Genomic DNA, 18,655 nt, shown 5'->3' with positions numbered 1-18,655 from the left:
GTGTTGCTTCTCATGGGCAGCTGGGCAGGTAATTGTAATTGGGTCATGGTTCAAGCTCTCTGCAATGTGGCCTTTGTTCCTTTTCAGAGAGTAGGTCTATTTCCACTTTACCCTTTGTCTTAGGACAGAGCTCTTCAAAATCCCAGCTGAACTTTGGGCTCTTCCTGCTTGATGGAGACCAAACTCCAGATCTCCCCTCTGAGTCTCTCAGCTTTGTGGGTCCTCCAGGAGCCAGCTCTCTGCACCGCCGACTTCAGCCACTGTCTTCTCCCAACTCATCAGCTTCTATTGTACACACATATGCCTCAAACAGAGACCCCAATTATGGATTTCCTAACCTTTTGGGTCTTTAACACAAGTTCCTGCTACCTTAATAATTCTCCAGTATCTTCATAGAGATGTTTTTTTCCTTTCTCACAACTTCTCTATTTGTTCTCAGAGGAAGAGTGCAAGAAAAGTTTATACTTTTGGAAGCTAAACCTCTTTTCAGTTCAGATTTCTTGGTTTAACTCATGAAAACAGAAATAAAAGGTTTCTGGATCATCCTCTCAGAAACATCTGTCCAGCGCATCGCGGACCCTTTACTCTGTCAGCCTACTCATGTGTCTTTATGTTTCTTGAGAAGAGCATGGCATGGCTTGTCAGGTCCCCTGTTGTACCTCAGTCTATACATTTATCTGATTTAAAAAAAGGGGAATGAAAGTATTTTATTAAACCTTAGTCTCAGTAAACTTCAGTCCTCTCTGGAGCTATGCACCTCTCAGGAAACTATTAAGTATTATGATAGGCCTTTTGAAACTTTAACAGTTTTTCACAGTTCTTATCTTTGTAAAATATATTGTATATGGAATAGCCACAATAGGAATAGTCTTTTGTTCTTTCTTTTAGGAAAGATAAAGAGACTTTAAAATTTTTTTTAAATTAATTTAATTTAATTTTTTAATTTCACTCTATGTTAGTTAATGTATAGTGAAACTAAAGAAGAGGTTTAAAAACAAAAGCATCAGGTGTATCTCCTGCAAATGACCATTCAGAAAAAAATGAGGTCCCATCACAATTGGGAGATTCCCAGGAGATCCCAAGTGGTCTCATTTCCCAGACCTGTCTCCTGATGCAGCAGAATCTCCTAGATAAAGCCTATTTTATACTAAATTTTTTTTTGTACTCTTACTATCAGAAGCCTGTACTTTGTATATATATTTCATCACTGTGGGATGGTAAGGAAGTGCTTCCCTCCAGAGGAGGTTGTAGGACATTCATAGAGTGAAAGATCAATGAAAGATCAGAAGTGACGCTGTCTTTGTCTCTTTCATTAGTGAATAGGTGCTTGTTTAACACTTCTTGTCAGGGTAAATGCCTTTTTATTTATTTATTTAAATTTATATATATATATATATATTTATTTATTTATTTTGGTAAATGTCTTTTTACTGATGCTCCCATAGCAAATTGACCCTTGTGGTACCTGTTGCTGTTGTCGTGCTTTGAACATGGGGATCAGATGATGCCTTCTCTCTGCTGTTTTTGCACATTTTGGCTGGGTAGCACTCTGAGAATGCCCCAGCCATTCAGAAGAGGATGAGTAGGTAACTTGGCAGTCTCATAGATTTTGATAATCTGGCCTTTCTTGGATTGCCTACCCTGTAGAAATCCCTGTGTTGGCTAGACCCTTTCACAAAGTAATGGTACAGAAATAATAATCCATGAATGAACTAATAACTCATTGCTTTGGTGTCTCGAGTACCTGCCTGCGTTTTTGGTCATTAACAATTTTTCACGACTAGCCAAACACTATCTTCATCTTCATTATTTCGATGTAACAGTATTAGTCGATGTCCTTCAATTCTTTTACCAAATTAGAGCTAGTTGGTCAAGTATTAGGGAACCAGGTATTTAGGAACATCTCTCTAAAACATCTGTTTTATAATGTGGTCATAGGTATTGGTGAAGACTGGGTTTTCTTCTTGGTCAAGTGGGTTAATACTACTTCATGGCGTCTTCTCATTACTGAAATGGTAAAGTGAATAAATTAATGCTTTTTATTAATACACTCATAACTTTTAGAGGTAGTATTTGTGTGAGAAAATGTGTCTTAGGAAGAAGAATGTAAACACTTTTTACTGCGAAATTTGTTATTTCTACAGTGAAGTCCATTATTTCGCAGTAAACTGGGAAAAAAACTGTTTCATTTATTCATAATAGATACTTAGACCATAGCCTTCTTGGGGGGTAGAGAATGGAATATCTAATACAAACTAAAACTTAATTTCAGCTGGTATTTTTAAAAATGTATGCTTTATAACAAATATTCATGATAAAAGCTCTCAATAAAATGAGCTTAGAGGAAACATACCTCAACACAATAAAGGCCATATATGAGAAACCTACAGCTAACATCATACTCAATGATGAAAAACTAAGATCTTTCCTGTAAGGTTAGGAACAAGACAAGGATGTCCACTCTCACCAGTTTTATTCAACATAGTACTGGAAATGCCAGCCTTAGCAATCAGACAACAAAAAGAAATAAAAGGCATCTAAACTTTAAGGGAAGAAGTCAAACTTTCCTATTTGCAGATCACATAATACTACACATAGAAAACCCTAGAGACTCTACCAAGAAATTCCAGAACTCATAAGTGAATTCAGCAAGGTCATAGGATACAAAATCAATATATGAAAATCTATTGCATTTCTGTACAGTAATAATGAGTCAGCAGAAAGAGAAATTAAGGAATCAATCCTATTTATATTACACTAAAAATAATAAAATACCTAGGAATAAACTTAACCAAGGAGATAAAAGCCTTGTACTCTGAAAACTACAAAACATTGATGAAGGAAGTTGAAAATGACACAAAGAAATGGAAAGACATTCCATGCTCATGGATTAGAAGAACAAATACTGTTAAAATATCTGTGCTATCCAAAGCAATGTACACATTTAATGCAATCCCTATCAAAACACCAACAGCATTTTTCACAGTAGTACAATCCTAACATTTGTATGGAACCACAAAAGACCCTGAATAGCCAAAGCAATCATGAAAAAGAAAAATGAAACTGAAGGTATCACAATTCCAGACTTCAAGTTATATTACAAGGCTATAGTAATCAAAACAATATAGTACAGGCACAAAAATAGACAAATGGATCAATGGAACAGAATAGAAAGCCCAGAAATAAACCCACAGTTATGTGATCAATTAATCTACAACAAAAGGGACAAGTAGGGGATCCCTGGGTGGCTCAGCGGTTTAGCGCCTGCCTTTGGCCCAGGAAGCGCTCCTGGAGTCCGGGGATCGAGTCCCGCATCGGGCTCCCGGCATGGAGCGTGCTTCTCCCTCTGCCTGTGTCTCTGCCTCTCTCTCTCTCTCTCTCTCTCTCTATCATGAATAAATAAATAAAATATTTTTTAAAAAGGGACGAGAATATTCAATGGGGAAAAGTTTCTTAAACAAACAATATTGGGAAAACTGGACCACTTTCTTAGAGTATACACAAAAAGAAACTCAAAATGAATTAGACGTGAATGTGAGACTTGAAACCATAAAAATCTTAGAAGAGAACATAGACAGTAACCTCTGACATCAGCTGTAGTAACTTTTTTCTAGATATGTCTCCTGGGCTAGAGAAATAAAAGCAAAAGTAAACTATTGGGACTTCATCAAAATTAAATGCTCTGCACAGCAAAGGAAACAGCCAATGAAACTAAAAGACAACCTACTGAATGGAAGAAAATGGAATATCTGCAAATGACATATCTGATAAAGGGTTAGTATCCAAAATATATAAAGAACTTAGGCAACTCAGGATGTCTGGGTAGCTCAGTTGGTTGACTGTCTTGCTCTTGATTTTAACTCAGATTGTGATCTTGGGGTCATGAGATCAGGCCCCACGTCGAGCTCCACACTCAACAGGGAGTCTGCTTCTTTTACTCTCCTTCTCCCTCTACGTCTTGCCTCACTCACATGCTTGCACTCTCTCTCTCTCAAATAAATCTTTAAAAAAAAAAAGGAGAACTTATACAACTCAGCACTAAAAAACCAAACAATCCTACAAAAAAGGTGCAGAAGACATGAACAAACATTTCTCCAAAGACATACAGATGGACAACAGATATGAAAAGATGCTCAACATCACTCATCATCAGGGAAATACAAATCAAAAGTACAATAAGATAGCACCTTACACCTGTCAGAATGGCTGAAGTCAACACAAGAAACAAGTGCTGGTGAGGATGTGGAGAAAAAAGGAAACTTCTGGCATCATTGGTGGGAATGCAAACTGGTATAGTCACTATGGAAGACAGGATAGAGGTTCTTCAAAAAATTAAAAATAGGTTCTGTGCCTGCTGGTGGTGGCCGCATCACTGTCTGGTAGAGTTGTGGATTTGGTAGCTGCATCTTTGGGCTGAGATGAACTGTACTCTTGGCAGAGGTCAGGGAAATAAGCCAGAGCCATGGCCAGTACAGTCGTAGCAACTGGACTGACCTTTGCTGCTGCAGGGCTTGCAGGTCATTATGTTTTGCAAGCCATGAAACATATGGAGTCTCAAGTAAAACAAGTTTTTCAATGTCTACCAAAATATGCCTTCAATGGCGGCTGTTACAGAGATGATGGGCTTGAATCCAAAATGATGAAATGAGAGGCAGCATTAATACTAGGCATAAGCCCTACTGCCAATAAAGGAAAAATAAGAGATGCTCACCAATGAATTATGTTTTTAAGTCACCCAGACAAGGGAGGATCTCCTTATATAGCAGCCAAAATCAATGAAGCTAAAGATTTACTAGGAGGTCAAGCTAAAAAATGAAGTAAATGTGTGATGGATTTTAGGATCTTGTTAGTTTATGTATATGAGTGCCAGCTTTTTATATTATAAGATGCCTCGCAGCTATAAATACAGAATAGATAAATCTCTACCCTACAATCCAGAAATTACACTACTGGGTATTTATCCAAAGAATATGAAAACAGTAATTTGAAGAGATATATGTACCCCTATTTTACTGCAACACTATTTACAATAGCTAATATATGGAAACAGCCCAATTATCCATCAATAGATAAATGGATAAAGAAGATGAATGGATAAAGAATATTATTTAGCCATAAAAGTGAACAAAATCTTGCCATTTGAAAAACATGGTTACATCTAGAGAGCATTATTCTAAGCAAAATGAGCCCTCAGACAAAGACAAATAGCATAGTATTTCATTCATAGGTAGAATTTAAGAAAGAAATGAACAAAGAAAAAAAGACAAACAATAAAACGGATTCTTAACTAGAGAGAACAAACTGATGGTTACCAGAGGAGGTCAGTTGAGAGAGGGGTGAAATAGGTGAAGGGGAATTAAGAGTCCACTTATCTTGAACACTGAGTAATATATAGGATTGTTGAATCACTATATCTACACCTGAAAGTAATATAATACTGTATGTTAAATACACTGGAATTAAAACTAATAATAATAAATTTTAAGCATAAAAATTTTAGACATTTATACTCCAAATTACATATAGATGATATTTGGTGAAGAAAATAGTTGGTGAATATTAGATTAAAGTGAAATAAATGTTGTAAGTGTAAAAGAAAATCCTTAGAAATACGAATGCCTTTGAGAAATTTATTGAGCACTATAGCATATGCTGTGATACAACTTTTAATTTTGTAAAAATAATAATAATAATAATAATAATAATAATAATAATAATAGTAAGGCCCCTTTGGTTAAATTCTCCAAACACATGACTAGTTGGTGAGCACTGCTGTTAATAACAATGTACTATCATTGTTCTCAAATATATTTACTCACACATTGTTAATATGAATTCCCTTTAATTATTTCTAGCAATGGTGATGGACTTGGAAAAGTCAACTATAATCTTACCTATTTGCAATCTTGTGCCTAGATTTAAAAGAATGGCAGTTGGATTAAAGTTTAGTTTGTCACTGTGAATGGAGTTAACTCATGTGTACATCAGATTATGACACTTTAACCAATAATGTAACTAACCAAAAATCCTAGCAGTGTGCTTTGAATGAAAAGAAATATGCCTTCTTAGAATATAACTTGCTGCCAATAAGGCTTGTCTCTTGACTTGACATGAGAGGTGTCTTCACACTACATTTAAAACTTAGCTTATATCCTGAGTTCTTCCATCTGTGACTTACCTGATTTCAGTGTGCTGAAACAGAGAGGGCACTACTAACCCACAGCACCAAACTGTTTATTAGGTAAGGCTGTAATTCCTTTAGGATGTTCAGAAATGGGTTTGTATTGTAGTTAGTATTGGGTTAGGAAATAGTATACTGGTCTTACTTAATCTTGAGTGAAATGAAGAATGGTGTGACTTGACTCACTCATACTTGCTAAAAGAGAAAAAAAGAACAAGACTGAAAGAAAAGGAGAGAGTATTTAATACGAGAACTGGGATTGTCTCCGTTATAATGTGCTAGTAACTTGAAACAATTAAAATTCACAGCACAGAAGGGCATTTTTTTCAAAAACCATTTTCAAACCTTGAGTAAAGTGACTTAACATTTAATCAAATTTATTAATTTCATAGTATTTTCTTTCTCTCTTTCTCTTTAATGATTTTGGTCTCCTTTTCTAGCTTTGAAGGGTACCATCCTACAAGCTAAATAATATTTACTTGAAAAGAAAACCTTCATTGACACTGTGTTGTTGGGGAGAAGATGTTTAGTTTCCCCTCACCTAGATAAACAACCATATCAGTTTCTCTGGCTATGATTTTTGATCTTCTCCATCTTCATTCATAAACATTCTTAAATCCACAATGCTGATGGCATATAAAACTAAATGCAATTAACTTCTTTAATGGGAAAGGACATAGTATAAAACAGATAAGAAAATAATTCATAAATAATCAATTTTAAATAATTCTGTAAAACCTACAAAACACATTCTTTCATTTTTGAAAGGCCTTGGAATTTAAGCTTTGTGGAACTATATGTGATAAAGATATTATAATGAATACATTCAAATCAATACTTATATTCTGATACTTTTCCTTGATACATACACAACAAATACATTGACCTAATATGTTTGCATTAAATTTTGAAAGAATTAGTCTTGTGATAGCCATAACAATGAAGTAGTGAAAAATATCTATACTATATGTATTTTGTAGTCTTTAGTATTTTCATATGTATGTTAATTTCTAGAGTTGAGGATGGTAGACATAGTACTGTCAGCTTCTACTTTATCAGAGAACTAGAATCTGAGGGATCTCCTTCAAGGTACAGAAAAAATAGAATTGTATGATTTGAGATTAGCAGTTAGATCCCAGATTTAGATTTGTCCTTTTGGAGAGATAAAGGAAGATTGATGAAATAGGTCCAACAAGGAGATATTTTGCCTAAAATGCAGGCGATTGGAATCATACAAATATCTTTCAAAAGCTTGAAATGGCTTGTTTCAGCCTGGGAAGAATTAGCTGCTATAGGAATTGTCTTCCAATAGCAGACAAAGAACTGGACACAATCTGTAAAACAATGCCTGAGATCATACCATCTCCAGTGCAGAGAGGACTCAAACATAGTCTACTTGTGTGCCTGAGCTGAAGAGTCAGAAGAATGAAGTTCAGTGAAGTGAAAGTGTTTGGAATTTGTAGGAATCCTGGAGAGGAGGGAGCTACAGAGAGAGAAGCAGCAAGAGAAGGCTCTGAAGATTTCTGATGCAGTCTCCTCAAATCTTTGAGTAAACATGGTATAAAATACAACAAAAGTGCGGAAACAAAGCAGTAGGACAAACAATTCTCAGAGCTCAAAGGACTAGGTATAGTTTCTGTCTATAAACCAGAATGGAGAGACCTCATATGTTATGGGGCAGAAGAGAGAGACCTTGGTAGTAGAGCCACATTTGTCTAAGGCTGAAGGCTGCTCTGGAGCTGCCATAGCAAAAATTACAAGCAAACCTTGAATGGATCACATTTATTTAAAACAATTTAACTGTGTGCTGGAAGAAAGTATAGCACTCTAAAGAATACATGAAAATTCAACACCAATGATGTAAAATTCACAATGGCCAACATCTAATAAAAAACTTCCATTCATGTTCAGGAATGAGAGTAGGGAGGAGAGGCAGAAAGGGGGATCCCCAAGGGGCATGAGGAAGCTTTCAGGGGAATGATGGATATATTCTTTATCTTGATTATGTTGGTGGTTTTGTGTGTATATACATATGTCAGTATTTGTCAAACTATAGTTTAAGCATACTCACTTCATTATATGCCAGTTATACATCAATAAAGCTGTTAAAATTGCTGAGCATTTTAAGAAGCAAGAAAATATGACTTATAACAAAAACAAGAAGTGACACTTATTTAATTAGCAGGTAAACATGTTAAAAGGTATTATACACATGCTCAACAGTAGAAGAAAACACGATGAGGAGAGAAAATAAAGATATAAAAGATCAAAATGGAAGTTTTATAGATTAAATATACAATATCAGAAATGAAAAATACACTTATTGAGAACAACCTATATGCTGAGTAAAAGGATCAGTGAATTTGAAGATAAAGGAATAGAAACTATCCAAAATGACTTACAGAGATGAAAAAAGCCTGAGAAAAATTTAAAGCACACCAGTGTCCTCTAGCACAGTATTAAATGATCGAATATATATGTTAGAGTTCCCACAAAAAAGCAAGGAGGTGGAAATCACAAAAAAAAAATTGAAAAAATTAAAACTATAAATCCATAGGTATAGCAAAGTACTCCAAAGCAGAATAAAAACAGAGATCATATGAAGGTATATGATGATTAAATTGCAGAAAATCAGTGATAAAAAAATCTTAAAAGCAGCCACAGGAATTAGACAGTTACATGATGGAACAAAGATAGTAACTACAGCAGATTCTCATTAGAATCTATGCAACCCTATAAGGCAGTGGGGTGATATATTAAGATTTATTAAGATTACTAACCAAAAAAATGTCAACTTAGATTGCTATATCTAATGAAAATATCTTTCAGAACTGAAGGCAAAAACAGCTCACTTCGAAAATGGGCAAGGGGTTTTAGCAGACATTTCTCCAAAGAAGATATGCAAATGTCCCATAAGCATATGAAGGGATGACAAACATCACTAGTTATTAGGGGAATGCAAATCAAAGCCACAATGAGATACCAACTTCACACCCATTAGGAATTTTTTGTTTTTAAAGGGGAAAATAACAAATATTGGTGAGGATATGGGGAAATTGGAACTCTTGTGCATTGCTAGTAGGGATGGAAGTTGGTACAGCCACTGGAAAACAGTCTCTGCCATAGATTTTTCTGTTCAGTTTTTGGGGAAAATTACTAAAAACATGAAAACCATTCTTAACTCATGAGCCATAAAAAGTTAGGTCACAAAATATATTTGACTCACAAGTTGTCATTTGCTGATCTCTGCTCTAAGAAACCACTGAGAAAATATAGAGATATTAGAGATATTACCAAAAAATGGAGATAAAATGGAACCATCAAAAATACAGTTAATCCAAAAGGAGGCAGGAATAGAGGTAGAAAGGATAAAAGAATATATGTGACAATTAGAAAACAAATATAAAGATAGTAAATTTAAACCCAACCATCCCCAAAATTACACTAAATGTAAATGGTGTACATACTCCAGTTAAAAGGCAGAAATTATCAGAATGGTTAAAATAGACCCAACTTTATGATGGCTGCAACAGAGCTATTTTAAATGTGAAGACCCAGACAAGTTAAAAATTAGAGGAATGAAAAATATCTATCATAAAAATACAAATGCATAGAAAGTTGGAGTTGTCATATTAATATCAAAGTTAAACTTTAGAATAAGAATATTTTTACCAGGGGTTTTATAGTAATAAATAAGTCAGTTCACCAAAGGACATAAAGATATATGCACATAACCCTTCAAATACCTGAAATAAAAACCAATAGAATGAAAGAATGACTAAGTCACAATTATAGTTGGATAGATATATCAATATTCCTCTCTTAGTAATTTATGGACTATATGGACAGAAGATCAGCATACTTGTTGCAGTTTTTTTTTTAAAGATTTTATTTATTTATTCATGAGAGACACAGAGAGAGAGAGAGGCAGAGACACAGGCAGAGTGAGAAGCAGGCTCCATGCAGGGAGCCCGATGTGGGACTCGACCCATGATCACACCCCGGGCTGAAGGTGGCGCTAAACCACTGGGCCACCAGGGCTGCCCCAACTTGTTGCAGTTTTGAACAATACCATCAACCTGACCTAATCAACATTTGCAGAACACACCATCTAAAACCAGGAAAACAATATTATTTTCAAATGTAGGCACAATTCACCAAGGAGAACTTACTTGAAGCAATGAAGAGAAGTCTCAGTACATTGAAAGGGATTGAATTCAAATGGAGCATGATTATAGTGGAATTAAACTGGACCTCAAAAACAGACCTACCTGGAAAAACTTCCAAATACTTTGAAATTATTAGCATATTTCTCAATAATTCATTGGTCAAAAAAGAAAGCAAAGACTGTTCTTTAATATTTTGAGCTAAATGAAAATGGAAATACAAAAAAAAATGGGATGTAGCTAAAACAGCACCTGAGGGAGGTCATTGGAAGATGGGAACCCTTACTCATTACTGTAGGAATGCAAGGTAGTACAACCACTTTGAAAAATAGCTTAGTGGTTTCTTATAAAAAAATATACACTTGAAAACATATATATACTCACCCAAAGACTTGAGTGTAGTTACTCACAGGATCTTTATTCTAACTAGCCCAAGCCTGGAAGTAACCTAAATGTCTATCTGTGAATGAATGGGGAAACAAATTGTGGTTGATTTGTAAAATGCAGTTTATGGTTTATCCATAAAACAAGCTAGTAATAAAATGTGGATGAATTTCAAAAGCAATATGATAAGTGAAAGAAGCCCTAGCCTGGAAAGCCTACTGATTATATGCCTCCATTTACAGTTGACCCTTGAGCAACATGGGCTTGAACTACCCAGGTCCACTTATACATTGACTTTTTTTTTTTTTATAAATATAGTACAGCACTCTAAATGTATTTTCTCTCCCTTATGATTTTCTAAGTAACATTTTCTTTTCTCTAGCTTACCTTACTGTAAAAATACTGTTGTGTAATACCTCTACAAAACATATGTTAATTGACTGTTATTGTTAGTTGTAAGGCTTCTGGTCAGCAATAGGCTATTAAGTTTTGGGGGAGTCAAAAGTTAAACACATATTTTCAGCTGCACAGGGGATCGGTTTCCCTAACCCTTGGTTGTTCAATGGTCAGCTGTATATGGAATTTCTTGAAAAGGAACAACTGGCAGAAACTTGGCAGAGGTGGTAAAGAAGTTAAGTGGGTCTCTGTCCCCACAGGCCCCAAGCAACAACTAATTTATTTTCTGTCTCGATTTGCCTGTTCTGAACATTTCATGTAGTTGAAATCCAACAATATGTGGCCTTTGTATTTGGCTAGAACAATATTTTCAAGGTTCATCCATGTCGTAGCAGGTGTCAGGACTTAATTCTTTTTTCCTGCCAAGTGATGTTCTTTTGTTACAGACATCCCACATTTCATCTATTCACTCATCAGTTGGTGTTTATTTGGATTGTTTCCACTTTTTGGCTACTACAAGTGTTTATGTGGACATATGTTTTCATTTTTCTCGGGGAAATGCCTATGAGTGAAATTCCTGGGTTATACAGCAACTTACTGTTACTTACTTACTGCTTACAACTTACTGTTACAACTTACTGCTTATTTTAATTACTTGCAGGGATCTAGCATTGACTCTCTATATTTTTATTTACAATGTGTATCTCCAGGTAGTATAGTTCATAAATATTTCTTGTAATTTTTTCCAGGGGCTTTCCTTATTGTTGCTAAAGTTAGAGTTTTTAAAAATATATATACATTATATTCAGTCATTTTGTTTCTGATGCAGAATCCGCTTATTAGTCATCACAAATGGTTCCAACAGCAGGTGGAGTTCTGTTTTCCTCTGTTCTTTAGTAAAGGCAAAAAATTTTTTTATTATTGATCCTTTATCTATATGGAGCTGATTTCTCATTTTCTCTAAAGGTGACTTTTGAGATGAGGCAAAGTGGTGAAGACTTTTCAGTGAGGTGCAAATGATGGTGAAGAGAAAGATTCCTAGAAGGAGTAGGTTGACAGTTGCCCTTTCTTGGCTTGCCAAAGGAGCTCTCGGCAAGACAGTAGAGAAAGTGGTGAAAAGGGAAGGTAGTCATTAGTAAAATGCCATTTTTCTCATTATAGCTTTAATGTTGCAAAGTTCATTTTTGGGGCAAACTTCTGAAACCTGCCTGTCTTGTGATCCTTTCAAAGTCCGCAGATTTCTGGAATTTACTTTTCTTTTATTGTCATTTCTTTCTCCTTCTTTAAAAAAAAAGAAAAGAAAAAACGTATTACGCTAGGATTGTAAGAAATGGTAAGAAGCTCCATGATTTTCAATCATAGTTATCATGTTTAATCACAGTATCTCCCTGGTTTTCAGAAATAACTTTAAAATCAATTTAAAATGTCAGCTGCTTTAATGTAGTCAGCGTAGAAAGCAGGAAATGTGCAAAAGCCATGGGTCTCTTGCCTCCAATTTGATACTCTGGGTTATGAGATTTGATTCCTTAAAAGTAAGTCTATAAAAGTAGACCGTTGGCTATGGCAGAAAGTTGAGTATGTAAGAGTAAAAAAGCATAGACTCTAGGGCTTGTGGAGCTTATTCATATGTTCTGATTGGGTGGAACATAAGAATAATGAAGTTTCTCAGGAAAAATAAGGGCCATAAATTTTATGTGGGTCATTTTCCAAAATTCTAATTTGTCTTTGATCTTACATGTATTATCATACCATTAATAACTAAAGCTTTTATAATTATAGTTTTAAACACCTCCTGTGTTCTAGATTGTTCCCCACTGCTTAGTAGCAATGTAACCTTCATCGTATTACTTAATCTTTTTTGGTTTGAGATTCCTCACCTAAAAAATAAGAATTAAAACTATAGCATAGTCGTGATGATCGAAAATAGGCATTTATATTTAGCACAATGCCTGAAATACATAGAAGTCCTCCTGAATTTTAGCTCTCTTTACTGCTTCCTGGTAGAGTCTACATTGTGCTAAATTTGCAAGTCAGCATTGGCTTAATCCTTTACCTGTGACCTAAGGATGTTGTTTTTTACGTTCTATGCCCTATATTTGAGGGTGCGATAGAGAATGGAAGAGTAGAAATGGTGATCCTCTGCTAGCTGACGATGTCACATGGTTCTCAGAGAAGAAAGATTGTTGAACTAGTTCAGACCATATTCTTGAAACCAAAAACAATAGGAAGTGATGTTTGATTGGAAATAATACCTGTTTTCACTTGTCAGTGTAATAGAAATCAGACTTTTTCATAGTTAACAACATAAAATGCGGCATTGATCATTCAGGCAGTCCTGTACAAAGACTCCCCAAGATGGCAACAGTAGCTTACAGCCAACTTTAGGTAAAATAAATAAATAATGTGGAATGAAAGCAGACACAGGTTAGCTTCCTCCATCATTGTCACTCAATGTACAACAAAATCTCACTCCCATCACTTAGACAAGAATGTGAAAGGTCAAAAGTTAATTTTAGACTTTAAATGATAATTTTTGAAAAAAAATTGGTGTGTCATCACAGTCCAAATGATTTTTAAGTAGCATGCTATTTTATGTCAGTGAGATACGCTAATTGTTTTCATTTGGTGGTTCTAAGTGGGCTCAGTATCGCCTTTGTTTCTATCAGCTGTGTTTTCAGAGGTAAAGACAGGCTTCGGGCTGGCTATTTGAGTTGCTATTGATTTTTGGATTAACTGTGCTGCTTGTTGTTTTAAAATAAAAATGTTACAGTCTTTGGTAAACAGCTCTTCAGAGGGGCTGTCAGGAGTAGAAGTACATGTGGAATGGACTATTGATTACTGATGGCTCTTTTGACATGATAATAATCGAATGCTACAACTGGAATGTCTTTATGAGCCACTGTGAATGAGCTCACTGCGCTTCATGAATATTAAAGCACTTTCACAATACTGCTCAGAGAGCTCCTCCTCCATGAGGTCGGCCAGAAGTACTCCTGGCCTCCTTTGGATTCCAGTAGCATTGTTTATACCTGTCTTGGCAGTGACAAAGGGGGCCTTGCAACATATTATTTGTTTTTACTTTTCCCTAATCAAATATAAGTGCCTCAGGGCACAAACTGGTAAACATTTGGATGGGCTCAACCGATCACTTATCAACAGATAAATTATTGAATATCCATAATACCCAAAGTATTGTGCCTTCGGTATGCAAACATGAGTATTATACAGCTCTCGTCCTTGTCATTTCATCTACCTAGTGCCTCCTCTCCCTCTTGACTTTTTTCTTCTCACTTTCTGAGATGCACTTTCTTCCCTCAGACTTCTCTTGCCACTACTTTGCAATGTGTTTTGTTCCTTCCTCTAGTAGACTTCTGAATGATCAAGGTGCCTGAGCATGTTCCAGGACTCTTCTTCTGTTTTCAGTATGCATTCTCTCTAGGTGACCTCCTTTATGCTCATGCATTTAAAACATTATCTTTATGCGACGCCTGGGTGGCTCAGTGGTTGAGTGACTGCCTTTGCCTCAGGTTGTGATCCTGGGATTCCGGGATCGAGTCCTGCATCAGGCTCCCCATAGGGAGCCTGCTTCTCCCTCTGCCTTTGTCTCTGCCTCTCTCTCTCTCTGTGTCTCTCATGAATAAATAAATACAATCTTTAAAATAAATAAAAATAAAATATTATCTTTGTGTCAGTGACTCTCAATTTTATATCTCTGGTCCAAACACTTCTGAACATCAAGTCTCCATATGCCAATGGCCTTTGAAGTTTCCTGAGTATCAGAAAATTAAATGTCTCAAAAAACATCCTGGATCTAACTCCCCAATCTGGTCCCTTCCTCCAGGAGACCTTCGTGTCAAAGGCAAGCCAAAATCCTGGCAGAGACCTTTGACACATCTGATCCGTCACCCCGCATATTGAGTCCACCACCAAGTCCTGTTGATTCTACTTCCCAGATATATTCTCCATCTGGGCTCAGCTCTCTATATGCAGCCCGCAGGCCAACACGCAGTGCAACCCAAGTGCAACCTCTTGGCCCCTGTGGTCCAATCACCAGAGTCATCACAGTAGTTTTTAAAAATCATAAAGCAGATTGTGCTTTAAAATTCCTCCTCATTCTCATTGATCTTAAGATTAGATTTAGAAATCTCCCACATGGCTTCAAAGCTCTATATAATAAGGCCTTCTTTTCCAGTTGCATCTCATGTGGCATGCCACCTCTGCAATCCAGGAAACGGGAGCATACTCCAAATCCCAGAGATTTGACCAGTTTTCTCCTTCCACAGTTTGGGGTTCATCTGGAAGCTCTACTTTTGAGGACCCCCCTTTACCAAATGAAGCCCCACTGACCTGCTCTGTTTAAACATCATTTCTACAGACACACTTTATCCAGCTCCTCACAAAAAAAGGGGTCCCGGCCCCCTTTTTATCTTCAAGTATCCTGGACCTTTCCTTTATAGCCCACATGGTAAATGGTAAGATTTATTTCATTGGATGATTATTTGCTCAACATCTGGCTCCCGCATTATTCTGTGGGACCCATGAGGGCAAAGATCTTGTCTACTTTATTCACACTTCAAACCCAGGACCTGACACATAGTGGAAAGTCAATAAATATTTGTGGAATGGATAGATTAAATAAGAAATACAAGTTCAAAAGCACATTGAAGTACTGTATAACAGAATGTGCTTAAAACTTGGGGCTATAATATGGAAGTAAATTTCTGACACCCATGTGAAGACCTTCAGTTTGTGACGAAACTGGGCTTTTTAAGAAAACTTTTATTTAAATTCAATTTGTCAAAATATAGTATAACACCCAGTGCTCATCCCATCATGTACCCTCCTTAGTGCCTGTCACCCAGTCACCCTATCCTCCCCCGAACTCCCCTATAGCAACCCTCCGTTTGTTTCCCAGAGTCAGGAGTCTCTTGTGGTTTGTCTCCCTCTCTAATTTTTCCCCACTCAGTTTCCCCCCTTCCCCTATGGTCCTCTACACTATTTCTTATATTCCACATATGAGTGATACCATATGATAATTGTCCTTCTCTGGTTAATGTATTTCGCTTAGCAAAATGCCCTTTAGTTCCATCCATATCAATGTAAACGGTGGATATTCGTCCTTTCTGATGGCTGAGTCACGTTCCATCGTATATACACCGCATCTTCTTTATCCATTCATCTGTTGAAGGACATCTCGGCTCCTTCCAGTTTGGCTTTTTTAACTTCTTGAGGAACCTCCACACTGCTTCCCAGAGAGGCTAAACCAGGCTTCTGCTGGTTTTCTGACCTGTCCCATTTTAGCACTGTCATTACCGAGAATGTAACAACATTACCCAGAATGCAACAGGGAAAAAAACCTTTTTTCAATCAGTTTCACATCAAATGTCTATGGATCACACAGTTCTTCTCCTTGCCATTTTATTCCTCACATTGCCCAGGACTCTTCTAGAAGTTTGGGATACAGCTGGGGTGATGCAGCTTGCTTTCCCCTGGGGCACAGACAGTAAGCAGATACACCGAGAATTTCAGCTTTTGAGAAAAACTCTGAACTAAACAAAACAGAGTAATGGCATGGGTGAGGTGGTTGGAGAAGTCCTCTTCCAAAAGGTGACATGGGAGCTGAGACCTGAGTGACAAGAGTCTGGTCTTGAGGATTGGAGGGAAAGCCTTCCAGGCAGGGGGAGTGGCATGTTGCCAAAGCAGAGCTGGTATTGCCTGATGGATTTTAGAAACGGGTGGCTGGTGGGCCTGGAGCGTAGTGATGAAGGGAAGGAGGAGCCCGCGCTTTTGGAGTTAGAGAAACTGGGTTTCAAGTTCTGACCTCAGTCCCCCCTTCCTGGCTACTGATCACAAAATGGAGACAGTCCCAATGCCAGCTCACAGGAATGTTGCTAAATAAGATGATAAGGATAAATATAGGTGATAATGAACATTGTTGATAATTTAAACATCATTAACCTACCTTCCATAGGATTTATGTCGGGGGGAACCAGTAGAGTAAATGTTAAACTCATGGCTGTGTTTATGTGTTTAATAGTTTACTAATGGACTATCTTTTAAAACAGGGTTGCTAATTATTTACAAACATTCTTATTTACATTGATTTCTCACAAAAGGTTAAAAAGCTGAAGAGAGAACTCTCACAAATGAAGCAAGAATTGCTGTACAAAGAACAAGGCTTCGAGACGTTGCAACAGTGAGTATAAAAATACTGAAACTGACTGAGAATAATTCAAAGCCCCCTAACCAATACAAAGAAAATAGAAGTCCAGATTACATAAGAGATTTCTCAGAGAAGCATATAGTAAAAAGCTCAGAGCTCTGCACCAAAACCCAAAGAAAACAGTCAACCCACAAACGAAAAGCTGGGGAAAATCTATATACATTGAAAAGATCTGATGTTCCATTAATCATCCAAGATGCAAAGAAACCAGTGAGAACATTAAGTTTGTGTCTGGGGCACCTGCCAGCCTGCTTGAAGATTGAGGTATGGATCTAAGGAAGTAGGCGCAGGAAGTGTCTCCGCACTGGGCTCTTGCAGCTGGACAAAGTGAGCCTTTGCTGCCCTGGGCTCTGGGTTGGCGGCAGGCCCTTGCCTCTGTGTCAGCCCAGTGAGTTCCTCATTTCCTGCAGTCCTTCTGTCCTTTTTTTGTTCTCTGATCAAATCTGATGGGCCGCTGGCCTAACTCTAGACAGGGCCAGGCTAAGGAAGAGGTGGACGACAGTGGGCCGCAGAATCTGGAGTCTCCTGCCCCCCAGAAGCCACCCTTCTCCCAGCTAAACCCTGGCAGGCACACGGGGCTCTCCAACCCTCACAATCCCTTCCCCAGGGTTCTGGGGTGAGGCAAGAAGCTGATGGTTTTCACAGCCACATGACTGCAGAGAGGATTGAAGGCATTATCCCTCCAAAGGCATTCAGCTGGGTTTTGCTTCCCTCCTCTCTGCACGGGGCTCTGTGCCAGCTGTGGTGTAGTGTTTGTAGAGAGTCCCTGATCGCCTGCATGTTCTTCCTCCCAGACTCCCTCTGTAGCAGTCCTGGGCAGCAAGGCATTACGCCCTCAAAGCTCCTGTGTCCATTTGTTGGCCACACAAACATAAGCTGGTTGTTCTGTGTGTTGGCGTGACGAGTTACAGCTCAGGACAGCAGTCACGACTCTTTACTTTCAGATATTGGTCTCATGGCTCACTCTTCTCTTTGGCCACTCACCTCAAGTCATCATAACCATTTTATTCTTTCAGATGCTCCTGTCCTAGTGGTTCTCAAACCTGACTGCATAGTAGAATAATCTAAGGAACTTTTAAAAATGCCAATTTTTGGTCTCCATCTGGGTATATTTTGTGAGACCCCCAGGTAGTTCTCAAGTATGACTGGGTTCGAAGAACCTCAGCTGGCCGCAAACTCCCCCTAAGATCTGAGCAGAACCAGAAGGACATAAATGTGATACTTAGTGTTTGCCTATCAACATAAAGGAGGGCATTGTGGTGGAAGTGGGGAGAGAAAACAAACTTTGAAGAACCCTACAAAAGT

At 37.4% G+C, this 18,655-nt stretch overlaps 1 protein-coding gene and 1 pseudogene across 6 annotated transcripts in view; both read left to right on the top strand.

Moving 5' to 3' along the window:
- WWC2 (WW and C2 domain containing 2) overlaps positions 1-18,655 on the top strand; it is a 205,169-nt gene that overhangs the window by 116,025 nt on the left and 70,489 nt on the right. For all 6 annotated transcript variants that reach the window (XM_038560449.1, XM_038560446.1, XM_038560447.1 and 3 more), the window contains one exon: positions 17,244-17,323. In XM_038560449.1, the coding sequence (XP_038416377.1) occupies positions 17,244-17,323 (80 nt within the window). The remainder of the gene's footprint in view (positions 1-17,243; positions 17,324-18,655) is intronic.
- On the top strand, positions 4,451-4,816 carry LOC100685092 (annotated as a pseudogene).

This window comes from Canis lupus, chromosome 16 (genome assembly GCF_011100685.1).
Source record: "Canis lupus familiaris isolate Mischka breed German Shepherd chromosome 16, alternate assembly UU_Cfam_GSD_1.0, whole genome shotgun sequence".
In the NCBI taxonomy this organism is placed as follows: domain Eukaryota; kingdom Metazoa; phylum Chordata; class Mammalia; order Carnivora; family Canidae; genus Canis; species Canis lupus.
This window is presented reverse-complemented; position numbering and strand designations above follow the sequence as displayed.